Genomic DNA, 22,711 nt, shown 5'->3' with positions numbered 1-22,711 from the left:
AGCACGTTCATTCCGTGTGTCTGTGAATGGAACACAGTGATTAGCAAATTGATTGAAATCTGGAAAGCAAAATGAAAAACTGGGCAAGTTTTCCAGTCACAAAAGCAACAAAACTAATAAGCTACTCAGGAGTCAACCCATTAAGAAATGTGAAGAACCTCTGTGACCAGCACGGCCAGCTTTTATTAGAAGGCATTAAAAACAAAACAAAACAAAACAAAACAAAACAAACAAGCAAGGCTGAGTATGGGAGACAGGCGCCATGCTCACAGATGGGAAAAGCTGATGGCGCCGTAATGATGCTATTTTTCCCTCCAATGCAGTCTCACTTAATAAGATCCTATCCCTGCCCCCACCATGGAACTTTGACAAGCTAATCATAAGATATATAAAAGTAAACTGGCAATATAACAAGGTAATTTTTTAAAAAGAATAAAGGGCAGGGCAAAGGTACTTACCATATCTGATATTAAGACACTATACAAAGCTCTGCTCATTAAAATATGGCATTGGCTCAGCGGTGACAGACCAACAGCATGAAGAGACTAGACACAGGGAACTGGGAGAAAAGACAGTGAGGGACCAGTGAGTAGTGTTTGGCAAGCTGAATCAGAGCTACCTCTGTCACATCACACACAAAAGTATATTTCAGATGGAGTGAAGACCGAAGCACAGGAAACCATAATACAGGACTCACACACAAACACAGAACATCTGTCGTGGGGAGAGTCCCACCTGACACCAATGCAGTAAGGTGGGACACTCTGACAGGACATTTTTAGATCTATAGGACTCCAGGCAGACCTGCTTCCTCCAGGACCTCCTAGCCTGCTTCTTTCTTTCATCCTATCACACTGGGTAGATGGAGGTCTACAGACATCTCCTGTCACTTGTGTGGTGTTGGCATGCCTCTCTTCCATTCCTTCCTGGAGGGTTGCAGAAACTCTTCTAGGGGATGATGAATGTAAACCCAGGGCTCATAAGAGTGAACAAGGCAGATTTTTTTCTTCTACTTTTTCTCCATTCACTTGCCAAATGCCCACCATTGAAGACTTAAATACCCCAATTCTTCTTTCTAGCACCATAACAAGTTGTCTGACTTTTTCAGAAGTCTGAATGTTGACTTTGGTACTCCATTCTAAGCCAGAAAATGTTGATTTGGCACCCCAAAGCTCACTGTGGGCTGCACAAAAAAGTATTAAGACCCAACCCCAGTCATGAGACAGGATCAAACCAATGCTAATCAGACATGTAGGCAGGACACAGCTCAGATAAAAGCTCCCAAAAGAAAATGGAGATCAGGTTGCTCTCTAAAAGGTAAATAATTGAATTTTGCCCCATTTGGTCATATACACATTATTACCCCAAACTGATTTATATTCCTCTGCATTCAATCCCAGTCCCCTTGGGACCTTATTCCAACTGATGCCTCCATCCCTAACCTCAACTACTCAGGTTTCTCAGTTGGGATATCCATGTGCCAGCACTACTCTTTCTTTCAGACTGAGATTAAGAAGGCCTGGATCCTGTTGGTTCTTTCTCCTCAGCTCAGTCCCCCGACTGCCTCTTTGCAGTCCATTTCTGTCCTTTCTCGGCAAGTCTTTGGCATAGGATGTCCCCTTGACCCCAAATGCTATTTTTTTTTTCCCAGGAAACTCTCTCTCTCTTCCATTTTAGTCTGCAGCATCAAGTTCTTGGTGAGGTCTCTCAGAGTGAGACCAGGGCAGAGCTCTTGGTCCTCCATCCTCCAGTCCTCTGCATATTCCCATTACTGTGGGACATTGCACGGTGATGAGTGTCTCTCCTACCACCATACAAACCCCACTAGCTAGGGATTTTGTCTGACTTTTTCCCCCAAAGGATCCACAGTGGTAGGAATAGTGCCTGGCACACAGTAGGTGCTACATTGGAATATGTGAACGTGCAGACTGCTCACTGAGCATTTTTCACGTTTGGGAGCTGATGTCTGCCTATGAACTTGCTCATTCCCCCTGCCCCCTACTCCCCCTTTTCACATCTCTAAGTTTTCCTTCCAAACTCCATGAAGGACTCTTAGTTGGCAGCCTTATGTCCTTGCACATCGACAGTATTTTAATTTACGTCCCTATGACCCTCCAAATGCTCTTTTTAAGGCGACAACAAGTGAAATCCTGAAATCCAAGAGAAAATTTGTTTCAATCTGATTGGAATTCACTGCCACATTTGACAGTATTGATTACTTTCTCCTTGAAACCCTTCACTATCTTGGTTGCCGTGGCAACCCCTCTCCTAGTTTGTTGCATCTCTCAGACCTTTCCCTCTCTGCTACCCTGATCAGTTCCTTAAATGTTTCTAACTTACTTTCCTGCCCTGGGCCCTCTGCTGTTTTCTCTCTACCTCCCCAGCAAGTTCCCTTTCTGAGTCCCCACTGCTGAGTGGTAATGGTCCCATACCAGTACGACTAATTGCATCTTTCTTCAGTCTTACAACCTTGGATTCAGGTACCTGATGTTTGGATCCCCAACACCCTGACTACATGTGAGCCACTCACCAGTGCCTTTAACTGACTCTTAAAGCTGTATGTCCCAACCCAGGGGCTTCTCTACCATCCACCCAGGGCTGCACCCAAGGCACACCCCTGGCCTGACTTTTAACAGCTAAGGATTCTAAGTATTCGATATTTCCATCTACCACAATGTTCTGATCTGTTTATCTCCAACCCCACTGGTCTAGTTGAGAGCTCTCTCTATCCTGTACTCTCCAGCCTCTGGACAGACAGAATGCTTGGTGAAAGAAGTCAGAAGTCTGTGGCTTTCTAGTATCCTTCTCCTTTATACAGGCGTGTATGACCTTTAAGGGGATTTCCTGGTCCCCATTTCATGTGGCTGAAGTGGGACCCAGGCTGCTCTATCATGCAGAAGCTACACTTCCCTCCTTAGGTACACTTCTTACTACTGAGTCTTGTCAAAGGGTAGCATGAGGCCCTTTCTCAGTCAGTTAAACCAAGGCTCACTTGGATTTCTGTTCAATATGGAAGAAATAGTTAAATTCATTATCCACTATCTAAGAGAGACCAGAGCATTCAAGACTGTGACCCAGTGCCCACATTCTCCACAGCTTATCATTCTCTCCCTCTGCTCTGCTTCTTGGGGTCTCAGTTTCCTTCCCTGTGAAATGTAACTAGTGCTGTCTGCTTCACGACATACAAGTCAGTCAGGCTGTGATGATCAGACAGGACAATGGCTCTGACAGTGTACAAACTATGAGGAACTACACCCAGAGGCCAGGGAGCATTCCGAGACCCAGACAGTGCAACCATGACTCTACAACTTTGTCGATTCCCTGAATGATGCCAACGGAAGCCTTTTAACAGAAAGAAAACACCTGAAGCTCCATTTCAGACATCCGAGTTGAGGCAGAAAATAATTATTCAGCCCCTACCTCGCTGACTGCCTGTTGCTAGGTACCTAGAGTACAAAGAATGTGTAAGACGCGACCCCGGCCATCAGGCAAGATGAAGTCAACGGCTAATTAGCTGCAGTCAGGACCCACAGGGTGGAAGCAAGCTCCCCAAAAACACGCAGATCAGATTCCCCGGAAAAAGGAACATGATTGAATTTTGTTCCTTCCATCAACACAACTAATCCCTTCACCTCAACACTTAATCCCACTGTTCTGGGGCCCCTCGCTGCCTGCTGTCCCCACTCTTCAAGCCCAGCTGCCCAGCCTCCCCTGTCCCAGTGTGGTCCTCCAGCATGGGAGCCTTCCTGGCCCTGAGGCTCCTGGAGCCCCCTCCTCCCTCCTCCTGCTCTCTTAGCCAGATTAGAGGCTTACTGTTGGCCACCTGGGGCTTCTGTCCTGTCCTCAGAGTTGTGGCAGCAAAGGTCCAAAGTCATGTCCTGGCCTCCCCTGACCTCTGTGCATATGGCCCAGTTGTGGCCACTCATCTTTCTAGACTTTTCCTTGGATTCTGGGATCTCTGTGCTTTGTGGTCTTCTCCAATGGTCCCTTCTTTTCAGTCTTCTCAGCAGAGTCCCTAGAATTCCAGTCCCAGTTTCAGGACTGGTTCCTGTGAGTTCTAATTGTACCTTTGTGGGTGTACACCTGTATATGTGGGTGTACCTGGTTTTGTGTGTGTTCATGTGTGTATGTGTGTGTGGAGGCCAGAAGTAGATGTTAGGTGCCTTCCTCCATCTCTGTCCACCTTACTTTTAAAAAAATATTTATTATTTTTATTTTCTATGTATACATGTATTGCCTGCATGTAGGTAAGTGCACCCGTGTCATGCAATGCCTGTGGAGGACAGAAGAAGCTAGTGGATCCCCTGGAACTGGAGTTATGGACAGTTGTTAGCTGCCATGTGGGTGCTGGGATTCAAACCCCGGTCTTCTGCAAGCACAGCCAGTGTTCTTAACTGCTGAGCTATCTCTCTAGGCCCAGTCCACCTTATTTTTTTGAGACAGGGTCTTTCACCGAACCTAGAGTTCACAATTTGGCTAGACTGACTGGCCAGGAAGCCCCCGGGATCCTCCTGTACTCTAACTCAGCACTGGGATTACAGGTGTGTGTGGCTATGCCTGGCTTTTACTAAGGTGCTGGAGATTGAAGGCGGGTTCAATTAAACTATGTAAGCACTATCAAAAAAAGCCATCTCCTCACTCCCTTAAAACTATTTTTGATGTAGGATATGTGCTCTGAGGTGACTCTGGAATAAGTTTTCTTTCTAGTGAACAATGGATCAACAATCTGAACCTGAGTTTTAAACAAGCCTTCTCGTTTTGCTCCAGTTCTTAGTTAAGCTATTCCTTGCTGATTATGGTGTCCATAGCCACAACCTTCTCAGAGAACATGCCCCCTGAACAGAGAACCAGAAAGTGTGATTAGAAACAAAGACAATGAACACAAGGTGGCATTTCAGGGTGGGAGAAGAAAGCCTTGCAGCTCTGCCAGTAGAGTGTGTGGAAAGACAGGTCACCTACTTTGCCAATGAGAATGGACCCATCTAACTGACATCCACTAGTCTGGAGATGTCCAATCTTGTAAGGATACATTACTAAGGAGTCACAAGAGGGACAGCCCCACCCTATCCCTTACCTGTACCGAAATACCTGCATGGCTCTGCCAAGGCATTTCATCATCTGCGACAGTATCATCTGAACCAACTCCTGCCAAGGCCACCTTTGTGGAGCTGCAGCCGTCTTCATGATCCTTCCATGCTCTGAAACGCAAACTTGATGCAGTCTGGGGTCTCCATGCCCGAATCAACACTGTCCGAGGGATCCAGGCTTCTGAGGATGTGATGCTAGAGCTGGAAAGGAACTCAGGGATAATCTAGTTCAACTGCTTCCTTTTATAGATGAGGAAACAGGCATGGTGAGTGCAGGTAACTCACAGCAAGTCACTGGGAAACATCCAATGGGGATTTTGTCTATCTAATCTTGATTGAAAATAATGGAAACATGGATTGCAAAAAGACTTAGGACAGCAAATTTGTATTTATCTAGGGGAGTGGCAAAATGTGTGAAAGGGATGCTCGAGTCAGGGAAGACAGGCTGTTTCTGCCAGTTCTTACTGGAGGTGTCCTACATAAAATGGGGACAATTGAGAATCTGAGGTGATGGAAGCAAACTCATTCAAGACTGGGTGAGTTTACCTGGGGTGGGGGTCCTCAGATCTCAAGACCCATGAATGTGTAACACTTCCAAACACTATGCACAACTCTGCTTAAAGGAGGGGTTGGTCTTTCTAGTCCTGACCACTAGTGGATATCAATTCTGAATAACTCAGTCAGCCCCACCCAGCTAGCCAAAAGACAGGATTCTTAGTTCCCTTCCATCAGTAGCAGCTTAAACACTGACAGATTGATTGATTTATATTTGAGGTACAGTTTCATGTAGGTCACACTGGCCTCTAACTGACCTTGAACTCCTGATCTTCCTGTCTCTACCTCCCAAATCCTGGGATTACAGGCATACACCTCCGTGCCTGGTTCAATTTGATCTAACTTCTCATTTCAGATGTTTACTTCATACTGGCAAATATTTACGTGGCACCTCCCAGCAATGGTGTGAGGACAAGTCATTGGCCTGGTGCTAAGCCTCTTGGGTTTGGGTGAGCAGGTTGCTGTATGCTTGGTTAACTCTGACTAGCCCAAATAGTCCAGTCTACTCCAGGCATCTTGGGACATGGACTACCACTTGCCCTTGTGCATTGTTGGCAGTTGCCTTCCTGATGGCATTTCATTGCTTTTTGGCTTGGGGGGAGGGTGTCCTCAGATACTTTTACAGTATCTAATTCCTTCCTGCACCCCTAGTTTTTAATAGGTTAATATTTCTATTGTTTAATGTTTATAAAGTCAGCAGCTCTTGTTGAGTTCTTTCTCTCTGAACAGTTGTGTCTCAGTCCTCAAGCCCTAATAATCGCCATATATGCTCACACCCCAGCCCCAGCTCTTCATCCCAGCAGCTCTCCACCTGCTTCCTCCACTCTTGACATCTGATGGAAGAGGACTGTGGTTCAGGTAATGCTCTGCAGGGCAATGGGATGGGGGGGGGTGGGATGACGACATCCCAGCTCTGCCCCTCCTCCTGGCTAAATGGAAGCCCTTCTGTCAGCAGGCATGATTGTGCCAACCTTAGGAAGCTCTGTACGATTCCAGGAGATATTGCTGATAAACTGCTCATCATAGCTGATCTAGAAAAGCACTTGCCAGATATTAGCTAAACGGAAAAAAAAAAAAAGCCATCCAAAAGGGGTCCCTTCCGCTTCTCTAGCTCTTACCTTTCAAAGCCAGGAGTGGCTATCTGCCTCCCACTGTCACTTGTTCCTCTCACACAGCAATGCCTTATCGGCCTCTATCACTCTGCTAATCCAAAGAGAGATGAGAAGACCCCTCAACCAACCCAGGAATTCCTTCTTGATCCTCATGCTGGTGGTAGTTGTCACTCCCATTCCTGACACCTTTGTAGGCCATCTCCTTTGAGAGATCAGGTGGTTGCCTCTGATTGGTACTTAAGAGTAGAGTAGATACATGGGGAGGTGACAGCCAGCCCATGAACAGTAGTAGCTCCATTAATAATAATAGAACTCCACCCCTGAGTAATATAGAAAGACAAAGGGTGAGCCATGAGCCACAGAGTATGACCTAGGCTGGTAAGAAAACCAATGGCAATCATATGGATCATGGATTGAAAGGGCTTGGGTTAGAAGCTGAGACATCAGTGCAACTAAGCAACCAGAGATGACTAGATTCAAATGAAGAGGAGGAGATAGGACTGGGAAAGACTGAGGGGTCAGAGAGACAGGTCTAGAGGTACAGAGGTGTTGGCAACTAAGGAGGGCTAAGGAGGCCCAATCCAGTCTCACTAGTTCAAATATCAGTCACAATCGCACACCAATCTGTCAGGCAGGCACAGCTGTGAGGGTCATTACTTGCAGTAGCTGGGTGTCTGCTAAGCACCCTGTAGGCCTTAGTTCCTGTCAGTGCAAAATGGAACCACATGGCACCCATAAAAACAGCTGCATATGGAAATAACTGTTCATATTTGACAAGTGAAAACAAATTCAAAAGTCATCCACTGAAAAGCAGCGCCCCCCTCAAGAGCCCTGTCCATCTGTGAGCAGCAGACCAACCCCCACAGTACACAGCTGAAGCCTGGGGGCTGCAGAGGCTGGGTCTCTCCTTTGAGTTGGCAAAGGGTGTGGGCCCAGAGGGCAGTGTAGGTCCATCTGGGCAGAGTGATCCCAGGGACAAGTGTGTGTGTGGCAGTGGTGTGAGGCTGAAGGGAAGGCAGTTCTGAGACCATCATGATGGTGAAGATGTTCATGATCTTTGAAGACAGATGACGGAAATGAGCCATGACAACAAGCAGCTCAGTCTGTGGTGTCAGAGCTCAGGAGTCAGGGGCCAATGGCCCTGTCAATCTGTGGGCCAGCTGACAGCACCTCTCCAGAGCTGGGCTTGGTTGTGGAACAGGAGTCTGTACTCTGCCCTGCTGCCAGCTCACCCACCTGCCCAGAGACAGGGAGGGGCCCATAATAGTATCAAGCTTCCAAAACTCTCCATGTGGGGTTGAGGGCATGGGGCAGGTAGAGAGAAGTTACCCTAACCATAACCAGGAATCCACTGACATCCAGTTCTGCTGGGTACCTACCATGTGTGCTTTACCATGTGTGCACTACTGCCAGAGAAGATGCCAGGGTGTGGTGCTTTTGTGAGGTTCTCACATATCTGTTTAAAATACTAGTCTGGAAAGTAATTACCATCACTTTAGAGTTGTCAAGAAGAGTCTTGGGATGCAATCCCCTTCCTTTCAGGAAAGGCCCGTTGTCAGCTCCTTTAGGAGTCTAGCACTAATCGACAGAGACCTACCTAGTCACCCACGGCGCCACCGACCAACACAACAGAAGCTGTGCCAAGCCTGGGGCTCTGCATCTGGTCAAGTGACAGGGCCCCTATGCTTAAGGGTCATGCAGGACTTCAGTGCCCTCCTTGGGACCACAGATACTAGGGAACCACTGATGCTTTGACTGTTTTCCTCTCTTACGAGCCCTTCTACATCTGCCCTGGCTATACATGAATATTCTTGGCACTTCTGCACCCACGAGTAAAACTGGAAGTTTATTCCTTAATGCAAAATCCTTTGATTAAATACTGCATTGTCTTAACACACTTTCTTTCAGCCAACATTTCCAAGACTAAAGTAACAAGAATAAAGGTCACCAGTGTCTCAAAGGAGATGGCTTTAGAAATGTTAAAGACTTCTTCTCCTTAACTAATAAATGGAGAAACAGCCCTCAAGGAGTATGAGTGGCAGAGAACAAGGTCACATGCCAAGCAGTGGGGAATCGAGCCCAGGGCCCTATTATCTCTTGTCTCCCTGTCTCATCTTTAGAAGGTTACCACCAGTGTGGAGCAGGGAATGGTAGAAGAGAGAGCTGTCCAAGTGCAAGCTATCCACAGCTCCCCAGGAAAAGGGGTGAGAGGCCAGAAGCACCCAGAGGATTTGTTTTTGGAGAAGGGTCTTGTTCAACAGGATAGGATGAGACACTCTCACACATATCCCCGTCTGGACTGCTCCCAGAGGAGGCAGGGATTGCTCTCTGAGAGCCTAGTAAGGGTCACATGGGGGGCTACAGAACAGAGGGAGTGGCATGGCAGAGACTGCCTTGAGGCAGATGATAATGACCTCCATTTTAAGGTGAGGAAACTGAGGCTGGGGGAAGAGCACAGTCAGTCACAAAGGCAGGGCATAGGACCTGGGGCTCCTTGAAGCCTTGCAGCAGTCTACTCCTGACCCCCGTGTTTGAGTCCGTTTCCCAGGTTCCAAAGGGAGACAAGGTCTTCTATATGGATGCTTGTCCAGCCTCTCCCCTTCCCCTAGAAAAGGATGCATAATCCAAGTTTTATTCAATGGACTCCATCTCCCCCAATATCTGGCCTGCAAAGCCCTGACTTCCCTGCCTCATCTGCTGCCACTTCTGAGATCTTTTCTCCTCACTCCCAGTGATCAAGACAGAGGTGGCCTTTGCTGCAGCCCCATGCCTCCACTGCTTAAACGTACTGTTCCCTCGGAAAGAATCTGACTTCACATGCTGCTTACTGTGAATGTGCCCTGTAGGCTGGAAACTGGAGCTCTTAGGGCTGTTTTGGGGCCTGCCAACAGCAATTCTGCTTTAAATCTCCCCTTTAGTGTCCCTTAGTGGTTAGTGTGCAAGCTTTAAATAGACTGACCTCTTTTTCCCCAAAAGTCTTCTGGACTCTGATTCTAAGGCAGCCAGATATTGGTGGTCCTCCCTTTACTTTCCAGCCCCGTGTCTATCTGTGAGCACAGAGATGCTTGATTGGATCGTAAGTAGTAGCATCTCATCTATTATGTCATTGCTCAAATGTTTACTCTTCATCTTCAGGTCTCAGCCTGAAAGTCAGTCCTCCGTGGCCTGCACCTGCTCCTTCCTGAGACTCTCACAGCACTTGCCACAGTCCTTGTGGTGCTTTGGAATGATCTGCTCAATGCTATCCCCTTTCCAGTTAGCCTGGAGGACACTGTGATAGCAGAAACTGTCCACTGTGGTCCCAGGGTCTCACCACGCATGAGATTCTGACAAATACTAGAGAGGTGAATAGGAGGCAGGCCTCCTGAGCAGGTGGAGCACTGGTGGACTGTGCCCTTCTCTGTTGCTAAGAGAAACTCTGGCATGCACCTCAGCAGCGTCTGTGAAGGCTGAATGAAGGGCTCTAGACTAGCCAGCACCCAAGAAAAGCAAGAAATGCAGAAAGCTTCCTGACATAGGTAGTGTACACTGAAAGCAGAGAGCACATGCATGCAGTCTCCAAAGTACCCTGCCACCAACTCACTTAGCCACCTTCCTCAAGTGGGCTCAAGGACCCTAAGATCCTAGGAGAAAGAGCTCCCAGAACACCAGGGCTAGGAAAACTATCTTTGCTCAAGTTCACATTTTACCTATAAGGAAACTGAGGGCTGGAGCAGGGCATCCTCCCAAAGAAGCCTGGCCCTTAGTCTCACGGGGCTTGTGGTTGGTTCATACCAGGAGCCACAGTGGGCAATGGGGTATAGTACATGTTTCCTCTGAGGCTTTGTGGCCTTACTTTTTCAGGAGACATCTTTTTGTTTTCCTGAAAAGCATTTCAGGAAGAGGGGTGGGATGCTGGGTGGGTGGGAAGCTCTGCTGGGCAGACAGAATGCTGATGTGGCAGGTACCTTTCAAGGGGTGGGCTCCTGGCTCCCTGCAGAAAGAGCCACATATCTTTTGGAGGGAGGCCCGTGACTCTCAAGCTGTATGACCTACAACAGAAAGCTGCTTTCTGAGGGAGAGCAAAATAAGCAATGATCTTGGCTTCATTTATGATCCAGGTGCCTCCACAGGAGAAGAGGAACACAAAAGCTTTTATTTGTTTGGTTTGTTTTTGGAATTTGCAGTTGTCTATTTTGTTAAGTCTCCCCACTAAGCTAGAATCATGAGGTCCTGGAGTGTCAGGCCTGGGTTTTGTCCTGAAATCTCCAGCAAGCCTGGTACAGGGTCTGTTGAACAAAAACCAGCCTTTCCCTATGTCCAGCTCTTGAGCTTTCCAAGCTTTGCAGAACCCTGAACAGCCACACACAGCAAAGAATGAAGACAAAAAGCACCACAGAAGTAGGTATGACCACTAAGGTTTTCAAAGAAAACACCTCTAAAACAGGCACGTCATTAATTTTTGTTTGTTTTGGACAGGGTCTCACTTTGTAGCCCAGGCTGGCCCAGAACTTACAGCAATTCTCCTGTCTCCATTTCCTGAGTGTTACGATTACAGGTGTTAAGTCACTATACCTGGCTCTTCAGTAAGTTGTAAACAAGATGAGAGTATAGATCAGCAATGCTAGTAATTAAAAAGGGAGGACGCGGTGGTGGGGAGATGCCAAAGAGCAGGAGGAAACTGCACACAATAAAGTGAAAGTTGAGGCAGGACAGGTGAATTTCCTGGAATTTACCAAACCTTTCACAGTATCACCTCGCAGCCCCCCACAACAGTTCTGCTTTCTGAGGGACAGAGAGAGGTGGAAGAGGATGCTCAGCATAGGACCTTGACAAATTGCCCCGCTTTGTCTCCTGGGTCCTGGCCACACCTACAGCATGGGACTGTCACACTCTTGTGTGTCTAGCCATTGCCTTGGGTCCACTAGGTGGATGGCTAACCTTATTTACTTCTCCACTTGAAATGCCATAAGGGGCTTCACTTTTATTTTTACTTCAAAAGCAGCATCATAAAAACCCTTGCTGATTGGAGCCCCAGCTGTCTTGTTTGTCAAGAGACTGGTTACTCAAGTCTCCTATGGAGGAAACAGTTTCAGGCAGGAAGCCATGGGAGCTGAGAAGCCCACGTCTCATCTCTGAAAACTTTCAGACTCCCTCCTGTTCACCGCCTGGTCTGCCCTCTGCTTCCCCTCCCCCAGCCCCACCATCTGCTCTCCAGAGAACAGATCAAATTTTCGGGCTAAGGTACTTTGGCGCCAAGGACTCAGCCCCTGTGTGCTTCTCCCTGCCCCCCCATCAACTCAGAAATCCAATACCACGACCCAAATGGACTACAGCCACATAAAACCATAAAGTTTATAAAGCTTTATTAAACATTTCAAACAGCTGTGCAACGAACATACCAGAAATAAAAGCTCTAGAACAGCAGTCCAAGTGTTTCACAAGTGTGGCCTCAAAGTCCCATTCTCTAGATGTCTGCTTCCAGTTCTGTCCTGTGCCCAGCCCACCACCTTCCCTTCTCAGGCAAGAAAGAGGGGCGTTTCCGACTAGAAGGACAATCATGCTGATCCCCAGTGGGCAGGAGTCAGGACCAAGTCTCATTGCCAACACTTGTTGTGGGAACGGGGAAAAAAATAAAGAGCAAGTAGCAAGTCACCAAGTCTTCCCATGTATTCTTCAGAGTGTACAGTCTATGTGCACAGGAATGAAGAAGCTCCTGGCGGGAGGACAATGGCCACTGCTCCCCTGGGTCTTGTCTGAATCACCTTGGAGTCCACTGTGCTAGTCACTGCAATCCCCATGCTAAATAAAAATTGCAGCAAGACCTACTACAGCTAGCTACTACTACTAAATCTCAAAATCAGAACACATTCGGTAAAGCTTCTCCAAAAGGAATATACACATGTATTGGTGTACACACACACACACACACACACACACACACACACACACACACGGCACATCAAAAAATACCCGAACACCTATCAAGGGGATCATGGCTGCTATGAAACACACAGTACTTTCCCATTCACTCAGCTAGGGACCTCTGGGTCTACATGAACACACCACATCTCCCTCCTGCAGAGCATGCATAGGAGACATGAAGATATCTCCTCAGGATGGCTGAGAGAGGCAGGAGGAAAGAAGGGCAAAGGGAGAGAGGCTGGGCTAGAATGCATGAGCCCAGACACCCAGGTCAAAGAGCAACATCTCTCTGTTGCTTCTTTTTTAAAAATGAGGCAGAGGAAATACTGGAGGTTTGTGGGAGACAGTTGAGACGTGATTCCATCTCACCTGCTGAACAGGGAAGGAAGGATGAAAAGCGAGGCTCTCGGGCATCAGCAATCTCTTCAAATTGGAGATAAGTGCAAAAACAAGCCCTGTCTTGGACAGGTACTCCCCCCAGAAGGAAAGGGATGGGGGAGAATTACAGGGAACTCAGGAGAGGGGCTGATGAGGGAAGGAGGGAGATCCTGACGAGGAGGGGTCATGGAGGTGACAACGAGACTGGCATTTTATCTGCCCAGGTCACACGAGGCAGTTGACCAGGATGAATGTAGACTCTCTGCAGTGATGAGGCAAGGGGGTGGGCCAACCTGTCAGCCGGGACCCAGATGTTGACAGAACACACAACCACAAGACCACCCACGACTACAGGACTCTACAATAAAAGCACCGGTCAGTGCCATCATTCACATTATAAGGATGAAACATCACAGGCCAAAAAGGCGCCGTCAGGAATGTGGCACCCGCAGGCCGCGGGATTTGAAACTCCAATGCTTTATGACCTATGTCAATGTCTCCCTCCCGTCTTCTGCTTCCTTGGAAAGCTAACTCAGCAGCCATTAGGTGCCCACAACACCAGGGTCATGGGCTGATTCTGGAAGTGGGGAATCGGAGCAGTGGTACAGGAAACAGTTTCCCCAGCAGCTATAGCAGATGAGGAAGAGGGCTGCCAGGAAAACCAAGGCACATATTGTGCAAGGCTTCCGTTCCAGGAGGAAGCTGAGCAGGTAGAAGCCCATGAACATGGAGTGGCTGAACCACAGGGCGGGGTTGAGGGGCTTGGGGATGAGGAGGACGGGCAGCAGCCACTGGAGGCAATACATGATCTCTGCCGGGCAGGGCCTTCACCAAGGCTGCCACGCACCGCTGCAGGAACCGACCTAATGGGAGCCAGCAGGCACAGGTGGCTGCCCTCTGCTTTCTTCGACCCTCTCTCCAGGAGCTGAGCCGCTGTGCTCTCTGGCTGTCAGCCCGGGATCACCAAGGCAGCAGGGATCCTGAAGAGAAAAGTCAACACAACAGACAAAGAACAGACAGACAGACAGACAAAACAAACAAACAAAAAAACAGGAACAAAATGTATACTTATTTGGGAAAATGGATCATGATTTACATCAACAGCAAACGTGAATGCCCTTTCCTCCCTACCCACCCATGAAGGCCTACTCTTATCCAAGAAATCAGCTCAGACAGCCTCTTGGGGTATCCCCCTCTGGGCTTCTACTGGGGGCTCCCAGGAGGGAACGGTCCGCAGTGGACTGGCTTTGCCTGGGTCCTGCCCAGCAGAGATCATGTATCGCCTCCTGGGGCTGTAGCCCGTCCTCAAAGGGCCCAGACCTCACAATACCGCCCTGTGGTTGCCACAGGACACCATGGGCTTGGTGCTGTGCCCCCATGTGGTAAGGAAGGACTCTTAACTAGGCTTTCAGATATGCAGCTGCTGTGCGCCACAAGAGTGTGTCAAGTGAAAGCAGTTACCTGTGCACTGCTAACCTGGAGATGGGAGGCAACAGATCCTCAGATGCTGGCAAGCTCTGAGAAAGCACAATTAAAGTGCCATCAGATATTTTATTTTGTTTTATGAAGGCAGCCTGGGCCAAGCTTGCTTTTTTCAAATAGCCTGTAATTTTGCTCAAGCTAGCCAACTTCTTCCAAAGTCAATTGGGGGGGGGGGGTTGCTACTTTCTCCAAACAGAACTCCTTGAATCACTGTACCTCTATACCTCCTTCTGCTACTGGCAATGTATAGAACCTTGACCTCTACGAGCTTTTAATTAGAATATCCTGTCCACAGAGGGACAAATACCAGTTGGTCTCTGTGCCGGGTAGTTTGCTGTAAAGAGGTGCTTTCCAGGGCCACTGGGATGGTGGGACTGGGCCCTACTTGCAGACCACGATTTAGTCTTCCTGCCTGCAAAGCCCATACTCCACAAAGGACCCCCCCCCCCGCCCCGCCACCATTGCTCTGAGACCCACAAAACTCGCGCTCTACTAGGGATCTGCAAGATCACGTTCTGGGAGGGACTAGCTTCACTATGAAACTGGGCAATGGTAGCCGTAACCTTGGAAGTTGTAGTAAAATCCTACTCTACGCTCCAGCCGCCAGGCGCAACGGGTACAAAGAACCACGCCGGCTCGGGCAGACCTACCAGGGCTTGGGGGAGGGGAGCACAAGACCAAGATTTCTATCATCTGTCCCGTAGAAAACGATCCCCAAAACACATTCCGAACACTGCTTGGTAGAGCGTAAGCCTTTCATGCACACAAAGGGCGCCAATCCGTCCTGCATCCCTCCGTCCTGCATCCCTCCCGGAGTGCTTTGGCGCACGGGTCCAGCTCCAAATCGCAGCCACTAGCGCCCGCGCGCGCGCGCGGCAGCTCCCAATTTCCTAACTACGATAAGAAGCAGGACGCGAAAAATCAGGGAAGAGGAACGCGATCAGGGACCCTCACAAAGCAGATGGCATGGGCGTAAAACTCACTGGTTATTAGCAGTGCTGAGCAGGGACCCGTGGCAAGGCTCCTGAAAGGAGTACTTTTTGCTCTGCGGGTTAGATAGACCTCCCTAACTTCGGGTTTCCATCCTGGTGTAGGTCCGTTTTGGCGTGGCACCGACGCGGGGCTCCAATTTGCAGACCAAGGTGTGCCTCACCAAGAGGCTTACACCCCTACCCTCACTCTAAACTCTAAGAGTTGTGATTCCCCTTCATTTTACACCAAATTTCAATTGTGGGCATGGCGGAATCTTCTGGAAGGGGGCTACAATGGGACTCAGGAGGTGGGGGTCGGTGCGGAAAGAGCAGATGGATTTTTTTCTTTCCTGGCGAATGAGAAGCGCCCCCCGCCACCCCCCTCATTAACACCCCCCAAGCACGCATGCGCACTCAGGTGGCCTGAGGGTACTTAAGGCACAGCCACCCCGGTTGCGGCAGTGCGCCCAACAGCGGACTCAGAGACCAGTGGACCTCAGCGAACCCTCGCTCTCAACCACTCACTCTCGGAACCATGGCGGCAGTGGCAGCAGCCTCGGCGGAACTGCTCATCATCGGCTGGTACATCTTTCGCGTGCTGCTGCAGGTGAGCACACTGGGGCTTTGGGTGGGAGAGGGTCCCCGAAGTGCGCCCCGGGAACCCTTAACCCGCGTCCCAATTGCCGCCTCCCCGACCCATCCTATCCCGATTGCCGCGATCCCTGCCTACCCAAGTGCCGCAGTGGTACCATTCGTCCCCGCCCGTTCCCCGTGCCCACATCCTCGCGCAGACCCTGTCCCCAAGGCGCCCGCGCCAGGCCGGGAACAAAGACTCAGGGGTGCGGCGGTCGCCCGCTGCGGACGATCCCGACCAACGCGGTAAGACGAACCCGCTATACCCAGACTCGAGCCCAGGAGGGAGGCGGGGCGCCTGGTTGTGAGTTTTAAGCTCGCCCACCAAAAGAATTTTTACCTTAAAAATTGCGCATTGCGGGAATTTTTATTTAAAAACACACATATATACACACACAACACTTGTGGAATGGGATAAAAAAGAAGTTAGAAAAAGGCACTTATCAGAAAAAAAAAACTTTATAAAAAGAACCTTACAACAAATTAGAGACAAAGTAATTAAAGGGGAGAAAATAGAGAAAACGCGCATTGCAGGAAAATAAACCAGACAAAAGCACTTGGTAAAAAAAAAATTGCATTAAAGCGCACTGCAAAAAATTAGACAAAGGAACAACAACAATAAAAAAAAAACTGAATTGGACAAAAACACTTTGAATAAAACAATGAGAGGAAAAAGCCCTTCACAAGAAAAATGGAAGGGGAAAGGCGCTTCCAAAAAAGGAGAAATCACTTTATGGGGAAAAAAGGCGGCAAAAGTGCTTTTCCTAAAGATAAATCGGAAGAAGGCGCTTTGTCCACAAAACCATCTTTCCCAAGAGCTCCCTTTGCAGGAAGCGTTCCCTGCTAAAGGGTTCCTTTGCCAAAGGAATCGCATATTTCCTTCAAGGTGTTCCTGGAATGCTGCATTTACTGGGTAGGATTCGCTTTTCGAAATCCTCCAGGGACACAGCCCATTGCGAGAAGTGAGGTATACCTAAGTTGTGGGTCCAATCAGCTTGCCGCCATGCAGCTCTCAGCACAGTTGGACAAGCTCCAGCTGCCCTGACTCGTGGACAAGCTGTGCCCGGCCCGCCTCTCCCGCTATGCTGGACCGGCGGGCGGGGCCAGGGGCGGGGCGGGGGAGGGCAAGGAAGCACGGCAGGCGACCTAGTCACCGCACCCTGCTAAGGGTGGGTCCTGGGTCTCTCATCGCAGGTGTTCAGGTACTCCCTGCAGAAGCTGGCGTACACGGTGTCCCAGACCGGGCGGCAGGTGCTGGGGGAGCGCAGGCAGCGAGCCCCCAACTGAGGGCCGAGCTCCCAGCCCTGGGCGGCCGTGTCATCAGATGCTCCTGTGCATCTCGGCCAGCACAGGAGCCAGTGCCGCGCAGGAATGGGGGGTCCCCTGTGCTCCCTCGTCAGAGGAGCACTTGCCAAGGTCAGTGAGGGGCCAGTAGGCCCCCGGAGAAGCAGCACCGACAATGATGAAGACACAGATCCCTTCCCAACCCCCTCTGCACCGGTCCCACTGCCGGCGGGTGGGAGAGGAGGGGGAAGAGGGGAGCAAATCCTCGAGATCTGGGTGTAGGCACCGCATTCTGATCTAGTCCAAGTTGAACAGCACCACCGCAGCCTGCAAGTCACAGCCAAGCCAGGAGGCCACACCAGAGATGGAAACATCCCACCGGTCAGCAGAATGGACATTCTGACACCACCAGCTGAAGCCCTTAATCTCGGAGCAGCAGAGAAGAGTCAACTGCGTGCTGCGGCAGGACAGGAGGGCAGGACAGGAGGGCGTGAGGGAGGAAGAGGGTTAAGAAGTTCAGCAGGGCCCTCTCGCACTGTCCCTTGCCCACTGCACGCGCATTTCTGCCTTGCTCCCTCATTCCCCCTTTCCCCTGCCTTCCAAGCCCCTTTCCCCAAAATGTGTCATTTGATTTGGACCTTCTCAAACAGTAAAGGAACCCCACATTTACCAAAAACGCCTTCTCCGACCCCTGGGGCCCTCATTGATCTTGCTCTCCCTGATCTCATGCAGCAGCAGTTGTGCTCAATATTGTGGTAATTGCTAACTGTACTGATTGTTTGTGTGCATTAGTTGTGTTCCCCCAGCTAGATTGTAAGCTCCTGGAGATCAGGGACTCCCTCCTCAAAAAATAAAAAAGGTACCTCCTCTGTCTCTCAGTGTCCTAGGGCTCTGCAGGGCAGTGGAGGCGCACCAAAGAGTTGTCTCTTGTGGCTTCTTTTGTGACAACCCAAGTGTCTAAGGTGGGGCTTATGAACCCATTGTGGAGTGGCACATTACTTGGGGGGGGGCAACAAAACAGGAATGAACTGGAACCCTCATATCCGGCCTCATTTCAACACTGTCCTGAGATAAAGGACTATTTCCCCTCCCCAACGAGGAACGTGGCATTCACCTGTGGGGGAATAAAGGACAATTGGCCCTCTCCAGGTTGATGGGTACCTTTACTTGGTGGTCTTGGGATAAGGGGGCATTAATTTGGGAAGTTATTAATTTGGGAAAGATGGGAGGGATTGGTCTTCAAAATGGGGTACTGAGGACCATGGGAGTTGACTTGAGAGCATAAAGCTATGCTACAGGTCTCCATCCAGAATCCCTAAGGAACTGACTGCAGGGGCGGGGGGGGGGGACGGGGACACGGACGGGACATGACACTACACAGACGACTACAGGGCTTGGAGAATGAGCATGAGACAGAAAGTATGGCAAGGTGCCTCCTCCACCCAGCTCAATGCTCCAGGCCCCAGGATCACTCCAAGGCCATCCTGTCTGGCCTTGGTGGCCCTCCACATCCCATACCACTTTTTTTCTCAGGATGGCCTCCCCATCTTAAACGTCCTTACCACATTCCTGGCCTGTACTTTCCCCTCCCATTACATCAGGCAGGATGGGCTGACTGCTCTGCTTCCCTCCTCAGTGAGCCAGGGTTCTTCTTACATGGGTCAGCTGACTGCCTCACCAAATGGTCCTGCCACCTGTTTAGTCTCCTCTCTGGCTTTATCTAACCCTGTCACTGCACACCTGTTTAAGTTAGTGAATTGCAAGGCCATCAGTCTCTCCTGACACTTCCTTAAATCCCTTAGTCACAGTTGTCACACACTCAGGCAAAGAACTTCACCCTCTTGAACTCTGATGTGTCTCTAGCCCATAAGTAAGTCTGTTTCTCAGTACCTCTGAAAACATTTAGACCTTTGTTCAGCCCAGAGAATCATGGGGGACAAGAGTACAGAACAGTCTGGTTTGGAATTTGCCATCCATCAAATGAGCCTAGGCTACTGAGTCAGCTTACTTCCTTGCCTTCACTTTTAGTTTCCTACTAAGGTTTCAGTGACCCTCATACACATCAGTGAGTCAGGACTCCTCAGGATTTGGATGGGATGTGTACTCAGGACTCCAGCTTCCTCAGGAAGGCAGCTACAGCTGCTACTAAAACATGAGTGTGGGGAGGGTCCTTTGGTTCACAGGCAGACAGCACCCATACATCCTCCCTGATTGGGAATTTCTGTTGTTTGCCACACTAAAACCACTGAGCCATGGGTACATTTCAAAATGAGTTCTCAATGAAGGCTGACTCTCCCACCCTTGGAAACGTGGAAAGGTGGGCCCACTGTTACCCCACTGCTCATACACTCTAACCTCAGCCCATGTCAGATGCCAAGTGAGGCAGGTCAAACAGCATGGAAGGGTCTGGCTACTCTGGACACTGCACAGTCTGTCCCCCAACTCCAGGGCAAGAGGCTGATGAGAAACCCTGGGCTTTCTAGATGACCATGGTAAAGTCTTTTCCCTCCACCTATCCACCAGGAGTGCTGAGTGTGGTTGAGGTGAAGACTTCCAGGGAAAGGCTGCCCTGGTGACTGTGAAATTTCACCCTCTAACCCCAAGCCCTGCTGTTCTGGTAGCAATTTAAATCCACTACAGAAGGCAGAAATAATGTGTACATATCCCACCCCTGTGTAATACCTGCAAGCCTCATCTAAACACACCTTATTTATAATACGTTTCCACAAACTATATACTCTGAAAGCATTTTATTCTCAGATAGCAATGGTAGGTCTTCTTTTATTGCGGAGCCCTTAATATACAAAGTTAAATGCCCCCTTTTCCTGAAAAGGTTGCTACCTCCACCCCACAAGGACAGTGGGGTAGGGGGGGCACCAAGAACCACAGCTTTTCAAGGTTGGGTACTAGGTGACACAGTTATCTTTATCCACAGAGTATCTGAACTGTGACTGAAGGAAGAGATGTCTGAGGGCAGGACAAGGAACAAGTTTTTTTTGAGCTTTGGCTGTGGAGCCAGTCAGTGTAGCTACACATGGGCTTTAAGAAGAGCAGGCTTTCTGTTAGCCACTTAATACCTATTTTCAAACATGGATCTCAGGAGCTAACACCCCAAAGGGAGAGTCTGAACTTACAGTTAATTTCCTCCAGGAGATTTAACAATGTGTATCCATGCACATAAACACAATACTAGTCTGTCAACAGTCTCTTTTTCTGGGTTACCACTGACTTTCTGTATGCGCCCCCCCCAGGCATGTTTGTCACCATCTTTTCTGGAAATCACCCTGCCCCCCGCAGCAGGATCCAGATTCCTGAGCATTCCCAAAGCAGAGCTGGAAGTCAAGGAGGAAGGCAACACATGGCTCTAGGTAGAGCACACTAGTGACAGGCTTGCAATGGAATGCATGTGCTTCAAAGATAGACAACAAAACGAGGATGGCCTAACCCAGATTCCTCTTTAAAACAACATGATACAGATAAGAGGTTAAATTGGTTTTGGCAGCGACGCTAAGATAACAAATTTCAGATATAAAATTGATCTGGTCCCTGGAACACAACCAAAGTTCCAGAAACAGAACCTTTTAACAGGAATGCTTGACATTAGTGAATTTCTGATTTAATCAAGTAAGCAAGCTCTAACACTTTGTATGAGCACATAAGCTGGAATTTTTTTGGTCCCGGCTTTGGTGTAGCGTCCACAGAAGGCTGACAGGCTGGTTGGACCATGTCAGGCAGGGCAGGGAAGCCGTCCCCAACACATCAGTTCCCTGAAAGGGACAAAAGACGATCCAAACCTATAAACAGAAAGGCCATTTCTTTTCTGGAACAGACCCCAGTTTCCCAGCTGAAAAGGGAGAGGAGACCTCGAAGAAAACTAAAGGAGGTTTGGAAGGAGGAAGGAAAAAAGCGACTGTCCCCATCCCCCATTCTTCCTTTCCAGGCTACAACGGGATGACAGACATTCCGTTCTTCCAGCTGCCCTTGAGGATCACTTCCCACACACCGGAGGAGAGGGAACGGGTGTCCGGTCTGGATGTAAAGTTTGAGGCAGTGAGAAGTGCCCGGGACCCGAAGCAGAGCGTCCCAGGCACCCCAGACAGCAAAAACAGGGGCTAGGGAGCCCGTTCTGCCTTCCCCACGCCCCTTCGGATGGAAAGACAGACTGAAGTGGCGGGGGCGGGGGGCAGGCCCTCAGAAGCCCAGCCCCTCGCGGGGGAACCCGGGTGGAAGAGGTGGTGGTCGCACCCCCCGCCCCAACCCGGAGCGCGCTGACCTTGGAGACCAGAGTGTCACTGGGGAGCCAGGGGACCCACCTTGGGGCCGGGAAATGACCCTCGAGGCCCAGCCCGGAGGGAAGCGGAGTCACTAGACGCCGGGCCCGGGTGCCCCTGCCCCCCGCGGAAAGGAAACCCCAGCGAAGGACCGAGCGGCGCCTAAGGTGACCCCGGAAGGCCAACATGGCGGCGCGCTCGCGCCGAGGGCCTCTCACCCCGCCCAGGCGGGCGACGCCACGGTACCTGCGAGCCCCGCCATGGCGCCGCCGCCACTGTCGCCGTCGCCGTCACTGCTGCAAGCTGGCCTCCGCCTCAGCTCGCCACCGACGCCGCAGGAGCTGGGGAGACGCCCCCTCGGTCTTCTAGGCGAGCGGCCCGAGGACCCCGATCGGGCTATCTATGGCAGACGCCTGATCAGAGTGTCCCAAGTGGGTGGCTCTTTGCCGCTCTGCCCTGAGCATCCGCCTTGGACAGTCCTTTAGATACTTCCTACGTACTTAAATAAAATTATGGGGAGCCAAGGCCTTCAAGCCCAAAGAATTTTTAGTCAGGCACAGCGTGGGCAGCCCCGAACCTCGGGCCCATGGCCCCCTCATGCATATGCAGCAGATTGTGATCCTTGCTCTGAGTGCTCTGCGGGGTAGTTGCCTAGTGGCTCTGATGAGGTCGATTCCCCTGTTGTTTGCTCACCGTGGGGTCCGTGGACTCCAGGAAAACTTTATAGTGGCTCAAAGTTTGTCCCTTTCAATCAAGGACAAAGACCGAGGCTCAGAACGTGGTTCCTTGTGGTTGATGAAATGCCTACCTCAAGGTTGTTAAGGGGTGGATGATTCAGTGTGTTCCCTATTAGCAAATTAGGCACATTCCTGAGCACTTACCGTGCGCAAGCGCAATGCTAGCGGGTAAGGAGGTAGACAGGCTCCTGACGCCAGTTTGCTCTCAGTCTAGAGGATAAGTATTGAAGGGCAGAGAAGAGACTGTCACTCAGTAATTACTACAAAATGATACAGTGGAAAGTGGGGTCATCTTTT

The 22,711-nt window shown here is 49.9% G+C and overlaps 2 protein-coding genes across 13 annotated transcripts in view; one reads left to right on the top strand and one right to left on the bottom strand.

Annotated features, from left to right (window-relative positions):
• Blcap (BLCAP apoptosis inducing factor) overlaps nt 1–22,500 on the bottom strand; it is a 28,784-nt gene extending 6,284 nt beyond the window's left edge. For 3 of the 11 annotated variants that reach the window (XR_001872101.2, XR_003847413.1, XR_003847409.1), the window contains exons 1-3: nt 21,924–22,500; nt 5,075–5,288; nt 459–559 (exon numbers count right to left, since the gene is read on the bottom strand). Coding sequence is in view for 3 of the 11 variants with exons in the window: in XM_008855670.3 (XP_008853892.1) it covers nt 13,579–13,842 (264 nt within the window). In the remaining 8 variants the exon portion in view is untranslated. Of the gene's footprint in view, nt 1–458; nt 560–5,074; nt 5,289–12,082; nt 14,017–18,756; nt 21,201–21,719; nt 21,859–21,923 lie in introns of those variants that run through there. The other 8 variants (XR_003847411.1, XR_003847410.1, XR_003847412.1 and 5 more) reach the window with 8 other exon arrangements.
• Nnat (neuronatin) lies at nt 14,176–18,325 on the top strand. 2 transcript variants are annotated; one of them, XM_008855668.3, is made up of 3 exons: nt 14,176–16,096; nt 16,281–16,368; nt 17,317–18,325. In XM_008855668.3, the coding sequence occupies exons 1-3, from the start codon at nt 16,025–16,027 to the stop codon at nt 17,544–17,546; spliced, it is 390 nt and encodes a 129-aa protein (XP_008853890.1). In that variant the 5' UTR covers nt 14,176–16,024; the 3' UTR covers nt 17,547–18,325. The 2 variants fall into 2 exon arrangements, with proteins under 2 accessions (XP_008853890.1, XP_008853889.1); XM_008855667.3 differs by lacking the exon at nt 16,281–16,368 and adding an exon at nt 17,009–17,089 and having other exon boundaries at nt 14,191–16,096; nt 17,317–17,517.
• Nucleotides 22,501–22,711: the final 211 nt, after the last annotated feature.

This window comes from Nannospalax galili, unplaced genomic scaffold (assembly GCF_000622305.1).
Source record: "Nannospalax galili isolate Female #2095 unplaced genomic scaffold, S.galili_v1.0 scaffold228, whole genome shotgun sequence".
In the NCBI taxonomy this organism is placed as follows: domain Eukaryota; kingdom Metazoa; phylum Chordata; class Mammalia; order Rodentia; family Spalacidae; genus Nannospalax; species Nannospalax galili.
The sequence above is the reverse complement of the archived record's forward strand: the minus strand, read 5'-3'. Positions and strand labels throughout refer to the sequence as shown.

What these genes read in the sequence shown, in the direction of transcription:
- Nnat (XM_008855668.3), top strand. Translation starts at nt 16,025, where the DNA reads ATGGCGGCAGTGGCAGCAGCCTCGGCGGAACTGCTCATCATCGGCTGG. An exon ending in TCTTTCGCGTGCTGCTGCAG is followed by an intron (nt 16,097 to 16,280) that starts GTGAGCACACTG and finishes ATCCTCGCGCAG; the next exon opens with ACCCTGTCCCCAAGGCGCCC. An exon ending in GGACGATCCCGACCAACGCG is followed by an intron (nt 16,369 to 17,316) that starts GTAAGACGAACC and finishes CTCTCATCGCAG; the next exon opens with GTGTTCAGGTACTCCCTGCA.